This window comes from Temnothorax curvispinosus, unplaced genomic scaffold, assembly GCF_003070985.1.
Source record: "Temnothorax curvispinosus isolate PA1 unplaced genomic scaffold, ASM307098v1 QBEX01005414.1, whole genome shotgun sequence".
Taxonomy (NCBI): Eukaryota; Metazoa; Arthropoda; class Insecta; order Hymenoptera; family Formicidae; genus Temnothorax; species Temnothorax curvispinosus.
Window position 1 is genome coordinate 21,045 of NW_020215194.1, and position 11,615 is coordinate 32,659.

Genomic DNA, 11,615 nt, shown 5'->3' on the forward strand with positions numbered 1-11,615 from the left:
GTAACCCCTTCACCGATCATTGCCAAATTCAACACCAATCTATCTTTAATGATACTCTCTCCATAAAAAAAAGTGTGCAAGTAGAAACTTGCACATTGCTTCCTTAGTGCAAGTAGAAACGTGCACATTACTTCTTCTATGAGGAAGCCAAATTAATAAATATCTACTAATAATTATACATAAAAAAAACAGGCTTCTTCATAGAGGAAGCAATGTGCACGTTTCTACTTTCACACTTAAAAACTATAAAGAAGCAATGTGCAAGTTTCTACTTGCTCACTTAAACAAGGATCTACTTGCACACTTAAAAATTATGAGAAAGCAATGTAAAAGTTTCCAATTGCACATTTAAAAACTATGAGGAAGCAATGTACAAGTTCCTATTTGCACATTTAAAAACTATGAGGATGCAATGTGCAAGTTTCTACTTGTCTTTAATTTGCTTTATACAGTTTGCGAGATATCAAAATTATCAATCATTAGAATTTGTACATTCTCAAGGCACAGACAAATTACTTCATTCTTGTTTCAATTTGCTCCACCTTTGAAAACTAATTGTCAATAGTAATTATTAAGAAAAACATAAAAATAATTGTTTTATGCAGTTTGAGGGTTATCAATCATTAGAATTTGTGCATTCTCAAGGCACAGACAAATTGCTCCATTCTTGTTTCAATTTGCTCCACCTTTGAAAACTAATTATCTACAGTATTTAATAAAAATATTAAAAGTAATTGCTAATAATATTTGTTAAGTAAATGAAAGAAAAATAACTAACTTTAAAAATGACGCTCTTAATTTCTATTGCACAGGCGCTAAATACTTTTGCGCATGCGCACAATTTTTTGATATTTCGCAAAATGCATAAAGCAATTATTTTTTATTTTTTTATTAAATACTGTAGATAATTAGTTTTCAAAGGTGGAGCAAATTGAAACAAGAATGAAGCAATTTGTCTGTGCCTTGAGAATGCACAAATTCTAATGATTGATAACTCCCAAACTGCATAAAGCAATTATTTTTATGTTTTTCTTAATAAATACTACTGACAATTAGTTTTCAAAGGTGGAGCAAATTGAAACAAGAATGAAGTAATTTGTCTGTGCCTTGAGAATGTAGAAATTCTAATGATTGATAACTTTGATATCTCGCAAACTGTATAAAGCAAATTACAGAAAAATGAATAACGTAATAAATGGCGCGTTCGATTTCTGTTGCGCAGGCGCTAATACTGCGCATGCGCATAATTTCTTGATAACCTCCAAAAGCCTGCATAAAGCAATTATTTACGTTTTTCTTAATAAATTCTGTAGATAATTAGTTTGTAAAGGTGGAGCAAATTCAAACAAAAAAGGAGCAATTTTTCTATACCTTGCGAATTTACAAATTCTAATAATTTTCACTTATATTACCGTTTAGATTGTTTTTAATTTTATCATTTAATTATTAAAAAAAAGTAAAATGGAGCAAATTATGAAAGAGCAAATTAAGCAGATTTTTTTGCATCGTAAGTTTCATTACTGTAGAAGTCGCTGGCTGGGAACTTGTGAGTGTATTATTCCCCTACTTTCCCCTACCTCTTGTACTCGGCCTATATAACTATTTCCTCTTATAACTTGAAAACTAAGCTTTGAAGAAGATTTTGGTCAAGGAAAATCGTCTCAAAATTGAGTCAATAATCCGACATTTAAAGGACAATAGAATTATTTAGAATTATCTAAATAATATTCTATAAAATTCAAGAACTTCATTAAACAAAAATATAAAGTTAGTTCTGCCTAGTTAGTTTTCTGCAATATATTTTTGATAAAGAGAGATTAACTCCAAAGTTAGCAAATAAATCAATGACTAAGAATCATCAGCTAATATTTCTCATTATTAAACTAAAAGAAGAAGAAAAAATTAGAAACTTGGCATTGCTTCCTCATCATTACAGATCATACATATCATTGCTCTTATTTTATTTCGCTCACAAAGCTTCTTTTATGAGGAAGCTTGTATTTTATGTGATGCATAATTATTAATATTTATTAGTTTGGCTTTCTCATAGAGGAAGCTTTATGAGCAAAATAAAACAGGAGCAATGGAGCCATCTGTAACGATGAGGAAGCAATGTGCAAGTTTCTAATTGGCACACTTTTTTAATTTTAAATTTAACCTTTTTATAAATTAAAAAAGGGTCAGCTTAGTAGCACAAGTGGGATTTTACAATTGACGCAATGTCAAATCGATGTTGACTTTGGGAGTTCAGGCTACATGGTCTATATATAAACTTCGCATATGGATCTTTGATCGCGTATAAAACTAAGTCTAATCTACTAAATCTTGAAGAATCATATATGAAATAAAGGTAAAAAAGACTGAAAAATATAATAAAATTAAAAATAAGTAGGTGATATAGGCCGATTCCAACTCGGGTGCTCCGAGGGAGAGGTGAGAGAGGGAGTATCAGATTACGCAAGGGGTGAGAAGAAGGGGAGGGGGGCGGGGTATCGGGTTACACAGGGGTATCGAATTTTGCGGGGAGGTGGGGGGTAAAATGGAGGGGAGGGGGCGGGGTATCGTGTTACATAAGGGTATCAGATTACAAGGAGATAACGCGGGGGTGAGGGGGAAGGGGAGGGAAGGGGTATCGGGTTACACAAGGGTATCGGGTTACACAAGGTTATCGGTTTACGTGGAGCAGGGGGAGGGGAGGGGGTTGACCTTGGCATACCACAAGCATGACTTACCGGGATGAGTCACGCGGGATGACTCACCCGCTCCGCGGGTTCGCGGGAGCGGAAGTCCGCGTTCGCGGGAGCGGAAGTCCGCGTTCGCGGTCGCGCTGCGGGATCCGCGTGGGGGTACGCGGGGGACCGCGGGGGAGCCGCATGGGGGTTCCGCGTTCGCGTTCGCGGTCGCGCCGCGGGGGACTCGTTCGCAACGACGCCGCTAGGCGGCGCACAATGGGTAAAACTAACTTAATAGCGCACTGCGTAGGAGCGTGTTTAATAACGCTAACGCATCGAACCGGTCGGAACATGTTCGTCGTAAACAGCATTTTTCTAGGAAAAGAAGGGGTGTTATCGCGTAGACTAAACAATCTATCTACGCAGTACGCGAGACAAAGGAAGAAATGACATTTTTCTAGTAAAAGAGGGGGGAGGTTATCGCGTAGACTAAACAATCTATCTACGCAGTACGCGAGACAAAGGAAAAAATGACTCGTCGAACCTGTTGGAACATGTTCGTCGTAAACAACATTTGATAAAATATAGGTAGGGATGGACATGCACGCAAAGAAATTACATCGTTTATTTAGGTGTAAAAAAAGTCTGTTTATTTAACTCTTCTTTTACATAATATATCTTACGTGCTAAAAAACTAAAGCTGCGAGCTCACAATCGATTAGCTGATTCGTATTAAACGCATCGTTAGCGTATATTACATTCGACGCCTTCTTGAGATCCGTCAACAGTGGACGCGATATCGGAGAACTGCTCTATCTACGCAACACGTAAAAAACAAAGGAAGAAATAACGTCATCAGGACGATGATCGACCCGATAACGCATCGAACCTGTCGGGACACGTTCGTCGTAAACAAATGTTTTCTAGGAAAAGGGGGTGTTATCGCGTAGACTAAACAATCTATCTACGCAGTACGCGAGACAAAGGTAAAAAATCTTTTAAAAAATCAGTTGGATCGAGAGAGAGGGCAAAGGGTATATAACGTGGAATGAAGCGCATCGAGCCGCAGTAGTAAGATTTGAGAGCAATACATTGGTTAAAAAGTATCGAGATTTATTGTGTGGTTAAACACGTTATCACGTGCAAGTGCTGTGAAGTGATATAATAAAAGAACTGGTGCGAAAGTGATCAAACATGGATCAATTTGAGCAAACTGAACTCGATCTGTTGGAGCTGTCCGACCAAGTAGCTACCTTGGGTGAATTTTTCACATGGACGCTGCAATGCGCGGAATTCGTCGAGCAGCTCGAGACACGCTGTAGTGCTAAACGTCAGCGGCTCTCCGACAATCCAACGATCGGGCAGAGGCAATCGTTGGTTGCCCGAATCGCGCGACTCGAGGGTGTGAAGTCGCGATTGGAAAGACAATTTATCCATAGCGGTGGTGATTATGCAAACGCCGGTACCAGTAGCGACACGCGCGCGGCAGAACTCGTATGGCGAGAAACCGATGCCGCGTTCAAAACGTGAATAATGACCGGTGCGGTAATTAATACAGACCATATAGAACCGCGACAGGTTTGGAAGACGCCTGCAGCGTAGTGTGCAAGCGGTGCGAGACATTATAAAAAAACATAACTGTGTCAAATTGAACACCGCGTTCAACGGGGAGTTTGTGGCGGGTGATAAACGTGCCAATAAAAGTATATGTACAAATAACATAGAACTCTGTCTTACATCGCACTTGCGCGAGTGGTACGAGCGACACGTTATCGAGCCCACATTAGCGAAACTCGGGGAGTCCCAGGAACGCGACAGTGGGTGGGCGTTGACTCGAATCCTCAATTTGACGGTGAGCGTCAACAGGTACAATACTTTGCGCGCGGGGTGTCACTTGGAATTGCCTAAAGACATTAAAGTGAAGAACGCGGTGATCAAACTACGATCAATGGACAATGCGTGTTTTGCGTGGGCCGTGACGGCTACTCTGCATCCAGCTGAAAGAAATTCGGGAATTATCATACCCGCATTATTCAACGGTACTGAATTAACAAGACATTGAGTTCCCAATGACGTTGAGTCAAATTAAACAGTTCGAACAACTCAATGACGATATATCCGTCAACGTCTATACCATCGAGGGACAGAAGACTTCAAAAGTTCTTCCAATACGGCTTACCGACCGCACGGATAAAAACACACGTGAATCTGCTGTACGTGCAGGACCCGCGAAACAACAATGTTGGACATTTTGCGTGGATTAAACATCTATCCCGCCTCGTGAGCTCGCAAATTAATAAACATGGACATACAAAGTACATTTGTGATCGGTAAATACCTCTACTTCTCTTAATAATATATAAAATATTTTATATTTTGTGTATAAAAATATACAATAATTGAGTGTTTTTTTTTTTTTGCAGATGTCTTCACTACTTTAGTTCGAGCGACAAGTTGCAGTCTCACACAACAGACTGCCGAGAGGTAAACAACTGCGCTATCAGACTACCGAGCGCGGACAAGTGGCTGAGCTTCAAGAACCACAGCAGGAAAGAGCGACTTCCCTTCGTGGTGTATGCCGATCTGGGGTACGTGCTGAAGAAGACAACCGGAGACGGAACACGCGTCATACGCCTATCAACATCATCGGGTATGTAATATAGGATACTACGTACAGTGCTCGTATGATGAAACGTTATCAGCGTATCGATTTCGTCGCAATAATGACTGCGTCGCGTGGTTCGCCAAGAAACTCAAAAGATTGGCGCATCGCGTAAAAAACATTTTGTCCGACATTGTATGCATGGTAGACCTAACGCGAGACGAGTGAGAGACATTTCACAGCGCGGCGCAATGTCACATTTGTGAAAAACCGTTCGCGTCAATTGACAATCGTGTACGCGATGATTGCCACCATACCGGGCGTTATAGAGGTCCAGCACATTCGACATGCAATCTAAATTATAAGGATTCTCACTTTATCCCAGTAATATTTCACAATCTATCGGGCTATGACGCGCATTTTATTATCACGGAGATAGCTGCCGCGTTCGAAGGCTCGATCGATGTACTACCTATAACAAAGGAAAAGTACATCTCATTCACTAAACACGTAAAAGATACTGCTGAAAGATCAGATTCGCGAAGCGATATAAAATTAAGATTCATCGACTCGTACAAATTTCTGAGCACAAGTCTCGCAAAATTGGCATCCTTCCTCGATAAAAATAAGTTGAAAATTATACGTTCCAAATTTTTCGCGTTATCCGACAACGATTTCAAATTATTGATGCGAAAAGGTGTCTTTCCATGCGAATACGTAGACGGCATAGAAAAGCTGGAGGATACGTGTTTACCACCGCGCGATTCATTTTACAATTCCTTGACCGGTGACACTGTATCCGAGAGCGATTACGCGCACGTCGCGAACGTATGGCAGCGATTCTCCGTTCGAACCCTGGGCGAATACAGTGATCTATACCTGAAAACCGATGTCTTGCTGTTGGTCGACGTGTTTGAAAAGTTCCGCGATAGCTGTATCGCGAGTTACAGACTTGATCCCGCGTACTACTACACTTTACCAGGCTTTACGTGGGACGCCATGTTGAAACATACGTGTGTCAATTTCGAACTGCTGACCGACATTGACATGGTCATGTTTATCGAACGAGGTATTCGTGGCGGTCTGAGTCAGTGTTCAAACAGATACGCGCAGGCCAACAACAAGTACATGCAGTCGTACAATCCATCGAAACCGTCGTCGTACCTGATGTACTTTGATGTCAACAACCTGTACGGCTGGGCGATGTGTCGGTCACTGCTCTACGCAGATTTTCGATAGGTCAAAGACGTGTCAAATTTCGACTTTAGCGCGATTGCTTCGGATTCGCCTATCTGCAGCAGTGCACGCGCCACGGCCTTTGCGTCACAAAAATACATCGCGTATTGCAATTTGCTCAATCTGCGTGGCTCCGCGCTTACATCGAACTTAATACAAAATAAATTTCTAAAAAACATTGGCCAAAAATGAGTTCGAAAAAAATTTATATAAATTAATGAATAACGTGGTTTTCGGGAAAACGATGGAAAATGTACGCAATCACGTCGATGTAAAATTACTGACAAAGTGGGACGGACGATACGGCGTGGAGGCAATGATCGCGCAACCAAATTTCCACAGCAGGAGCTTGTTTTCGAAAAATCTGAAAGCCGTCGAACTGCGCAAACTCGAGGTGAAATTCAACAAAGCGATCTACATCGGCATGTGCATCCTCGACTTGTCGAAGGTGTGCCTATACGAATTTCACCACGAGTACATGTCTTCCCTGTACTGCGACTCGTGTAGAATCATGTATACCGACACGGACAGTCTGATTTATCATATCAAGTGCGACGACGCGTACGAGAACATGAAACGCGATATAGTCAGGTTCGACACGAGTGATTACGCGGTAGACAACGCTTATGGTATGTCTCTCGTCAATAAAAAAGTGCCGGGCCTGATGAAGGACGAAAACAACGGTGCCATTATGACCGAATTCGTTGGACTTAGGGCGAAAATGTACGCCTTGCAAGTCGATGGTAAGAAAGAATGTAAAAAGCAAAAGGTGTCAAAAGCAACGTCATCGCGCGCACCATCACGTTCGACGACTACACGCGGTGTCTGAACGATGAGATCGAAATGACTCAATCGCAGTCGTGCATAAGATCGAAAATGCACAAAATGTACACTATCAGCGAGACGAAAATTGCTCTGAGTCCGTACGACGATAAGCGATATATCGTGCCGGATTCGACCAATACGTTGCCGTGGGAACATTACCGAATATAACGTATGTAATATGATGTGTGTACATATGTATATAAGTATGTAATGTATGTAGTAGTATAACATATAAATGTATGTATGTATGTATGTATGTATGTATATAATGTAACGTATGTATATTAATGGAAGGATATTAATAAAGATATCGTACATGTATTTGTATTTAATATTTTTTATTATATCCTTTATATGTATTACATATTTCAAAACACTTTACATGTATCATTTTTTATATTAAAAATAAAATACAGTTTAAATAACATTGTTCTTGTGTATCCAAGAGTTGTGTGATTCATCGAATCTCAGCCATTTCACGTAAACCTCGTCGCCCCTTCTGCGCAGTACTTTCTCTACGAGATACACGTCCGGATAAGTCGCGCGATGCAACTCGTGCTCGTAGAACGCTCCAGCGACTGATTTTCCACGATAGTCCTCGAGTAGGTAGGTTACGGGATTGGTATGCTGCACTTTAACGATCTTAAACACTTCGGTGGTCCAATTCGGCGTGTAACCCTTCTCGAAAATTGTCTTGTATTTGCTGACGCGTACCGAGTTGTCCGTTTTAAACTTTGCCGGATCCGCGATCTTTATCGCGCTGTACACGGTAGCCAAGAGTCTTTCGGCGATCGCAGGAGTAACGTCGACGGGTCGCATGCCGATCGTTCGATGCTTGCGCGCGTTGTAATCCGACACGAGTCGCGGCAAGGCGTCGACCCACTTGTAATTTCCATTGAGCGTAAACATCTTCCACATATTGTTTTTTAACGTGCGATTGAATCGCTCGACGACCGATGCCTTCATCACCGAATACGTGGAATAATGATTGATGTAGTGTTTTCTCACGAGATGTTGCACGTCGGTGTTGTAAAATTCTTTCCCCATGTCGGTTTGTAGATTACTAGGGCACCTCCCACTATCTCGAATTATCTCAGCGATAACGTCAGCTGTCTCGCTGCCGCCTTTACCCTCGAGTGGCACGGCCCACGCGTACTTGCTCAACACATCGATGACGGTGAGTATGTAATGGTAGCCTCCGTTGAAACGCGAGTACGGGCGCATCTCGACGATATCAGCTTGCCACAGATCGTCGTACCCTCGCACTATGACGTGTCTACGGGGAAAATTTCTTTTCGCCGGTGCGTGCAATTCGTCCACCAACCGTCGCTTTTCGATATTTTTATCCACATCGGTCGATTTTAACGGTCTCATGTTTGGTTAGCGTTTCGTTGGCTGTTCGTCGTCGTTCTTCAGCTGTACGTAGCCGTTTCTGTTTATGTTTCTGCGTCGTTCGTAGCTGTTTCTGAAACCGCTCAGAAAAGATTTTGAGCCGTTCTCGAACCGTTCGTTGTCGTTTGTCGTCGTCATTTAACTGCTTCTTGTCACTCATCGTCGTCGTCGTCGTCGACGTTCTTTAGCCGTTTGTAGCCTTTCCTGTCTCCGCGTAGTTCGCAGCTGTTTCTAAACCGCTTGTAATCGTTTCTGAGCTGTTTTTGAACCGTTCGACAACCGTCGGACAACCGTTCTTGAACCGTTAGACAGCCGTCCGACAACCGTTCTCGAATCGTTCGTTGCTGTACGTCGCCGTCGTTAATTTACGGAAGCCGGGTTGGCTCACAGTTGACTTGTAGCCAAGTGGCGCTGCACACGGCCACTTCCAACATGTGCACACACCCACATGTGCAGATGTGCGGGGAAAGTGCGAGTATCTACCTTATCGATTCGAGATAACAAAAATATATATATATTTTTGTCTCTCTCTTATAACTGGCAAATTTTGTAAACAATTCAATTAATCGGTGTCGCTAAGAGGTTAGGAACGATTAATATTTCGTTTACTTTAAAAGTAAATAGAAGTTAGTTATTGAAATTATAAAAAGCATTACGAAAAAAATTGACAATGAGTTTTGTCAAAATAAAAGACAATAAAACAGCAGTTAAATTACCGGCAAATCGCAGAAAGCTAAAAATAGAAGTCGTTAGAGCATATTTTCCAGGTGCTGACGGCTTAATGTTTTTTGTTGGAGAAGACAATTGTAGAATTAATATTGAAAATAGAGAATTTGATTTAATTGAAGGTGTAGATGAATACGAAGTTTTTTACTCTCATCCTCTCAAAGGTAAATTTTTTTTCATTAAATTGATTATACGTTTGATTTTTACGATGCTAAAATTTATAATAATCGCGATAATAGTAATAATAATAATAATTAATATTTTTTTTATAGAAAATATTTACAGCAATGCTAAAAGAAGACGGATTGATGAAATTATGGGTATCATTGACGGACAGGAAAATAAGGATTTAATATCCCAGAAATCACCGGACATTCCAGTACGTATGACAGTCAAATTCATTTCGTCATTGGTTTATTTTCATTTCCTATAAAATTTATTTCATTCAACAATTCTGCAAAATTTTGCTAGCATAATTGTATTAAATATGTATCTTAAAATTTATGAGTTACTACATTATTGCAGTTGTACTTAGAAAGATATTTTTTACAGATCCCATTGAAGAAAGTCATGAAAACTTTACATGTAGGTTGGAAGCACAGAGAAAGTCCTAATGAAGTATATAAGCAAATTATTGCCCCAGTTGGTGGTATAAAAAAAGTTGAATTGAATCGGAACAAAAAATATTCTTTTGACGAAATTAAAAAAATGAGTATGTCTGCAATGGAAAATATATATAATAAAGAAATCTTGGCCAGTTCAGTGATCCATTTAGGAAATTACCAGGAAGAAATTTTTCACAATTTCACAGATTTCAATAAGAAGAAGAATACTGATTTTTGGGACTTTAGTGATAAATTGAAAATAAAAAACTCACAGTTGCGATTATATTTATTTTCAACTATCGTTAAGTATGAAAACAGTATAAAAGTTTGTTCTTCCACAGTCACTTTGACAGACTCTAAACAGTGTGATATCAGTAAAAAAACCGTGACAAAACAGTCATATAGCGGAACAATTATCTCATTTTCTCAACCGAAGAAAAAAGCATCTTCTAGTACTGAAATTAACACGAGTTCTAAAAAAACGTAGGAAGAATCAAGGTCTACGGACGATAATGAACATCAATTGAGATTCTCGATACCTACAATTGAAGAATCAGATATTAAGTTCACCAAGACATTATTAGGTAGTGGATCATTTGGATGTGTAATTTTATCAATTTGGAAAAACACAGAAGTTGCCGTGAAGAAGATAAAAGCTTCTGAAGAACAGAAATATATATACAGAGAAATAAATGTGATGGATAAGATTCGTCACCCTAATTTAATTTCCATTATGGGTATATGTTCTACAGAATCTCATTTTTACATCGTTATGGAATACTTCAAGAGTCAAAATTTAGCAATTTTCATATCGAAGCGAGACGAAGCCTTGGATTATGCAGTAAAGAAGAATGAAAACTATTCCATCGCATTACAAATTTGTAAAGCAATAACGTTTCTTCATGAATTTAACCCTACTATTCTTCATAAAGATATAAAACCTGAAAATATAAATCATTTCTTAATGATTAAAATTTGTGATTTCGGGTTAAGCAAGATATGTGATGGATCGTCGGCCCTAGAAACAACTGTTGGTCAATATTTTCGTGGAACACCTTTATATATGCCACCGGAAATTCTCATTGAACATGCACAAGGTACTACATACTTTGATGTATGGTCTCTGGCATGTTGTATCGTCGAACTGTTCACAGAACAAAGAGTTTGGAACGTAGTGCCTGAACTTAGTATACCAAATTTGAAGAAAGTCGTTAAAACTCAAAAAATACCATGCTTAAAAGGTGTACCAGTATTAATACAGGACACAATTAAAAGATGTTTTGAACATGAACCAAAAAAAAGACCAAATGCCGCTATATTGCTTCACATATTCAAGCGTATTTATACAGAAGAGGAAGACAAATAATAAAATAAGAAATTAGAGAGAATGATTTTTATATAAAGTTTTTGCTGAGCACAGGTTGTGATTAAAAGCTTTAGATTCTTTAATTAAAATAGTATAAAACTGAAAGTATTAACTATTTGCAATGTCAGTTATAGATTAATTTATTTAAAATACAGATAGCATTAAAGAAGCTGTTAAGCAGCCAGAATTAT

At 39.4% G+C, this 11,615-nt stretch overlaps 2 protein-coding genes across 3 annotated transcripts; both read left to right on the forward strand.

Annotated features, from left to right (window-relative positions):
* Window positions 1-4,508: 4,508 nt before the first annotated feature.
* Window positions 4,509-7,509, forward strand: LOC112454828. Of its 2 annotated transcripts, none has more exons than XM_025016424.1 (2): window positions 4,509-5,002; window positions 5,096-7,509. In XM_025016424.1, the coding sequence occupies exon 2, from the start codon at window positions 6,728-6,730 to the stop codon at window positions 7,337-7,339; it is 612 nt and encodes a 203-aa protein (XP_024872192.1). In that variant the 5' UTR covers window positions 4,509-5,002; window positions 5,096-6,727; the 3' UTR covers window positions 7,340-7,509. Both variants share the same exon structure in this region, with proteins under 2 accessions (XP_024872192.1, XP_024872193.1).
* Window positions 7,510-9,729: 2,220 nt separating this feature from the next.
* On the forward strand, window positions 9,730-10,720 carry LOC112454829. The gene is made up of 2 exons (XM_025016426.1): window positions 9,730-9,832; window positions 10,006-10,720. The coding sequence occupies exons 1-2, from the start codon at window positions 9,770-9,772 to the stop codon at window positions 10,543-10,545; spliced, it is 603 nt and encodes a 200-aa protein (XP_024872194.1). The 5' UTR covers window positions 9,730-9,769; the 3' UTR covers window positions 10,546-10,720.
* Window positions 10,721-11,615: the final 895 nt, after the last annotated feature.

What these genes read in the sequence shown, in the direction of transcription:
- LOC112454828 (XM_025016424.1), top strand. Translation starts at nt 6,728, where the DNA reads ATGAATAACGTGGTTTTCGGGAAAACGATGGAAAATGTACGCAATCAC.
- LOC112454829 (XM_025016426.1), top strand. Translation starts at nt 9,770, where the DNA reads ATGGGTATCATTGACGGACAGGAAAATAAGGATTTAATATCCCAGAAA. An exon ending in AGAAATCACCGGACATTCCA is followed by an intron (nt 9,833 to 10,005) that starts GTACGTATGACA and finishes TATTTTTTACAG; the next exon opens with ATCCCATTGAAGAAAGTCAT.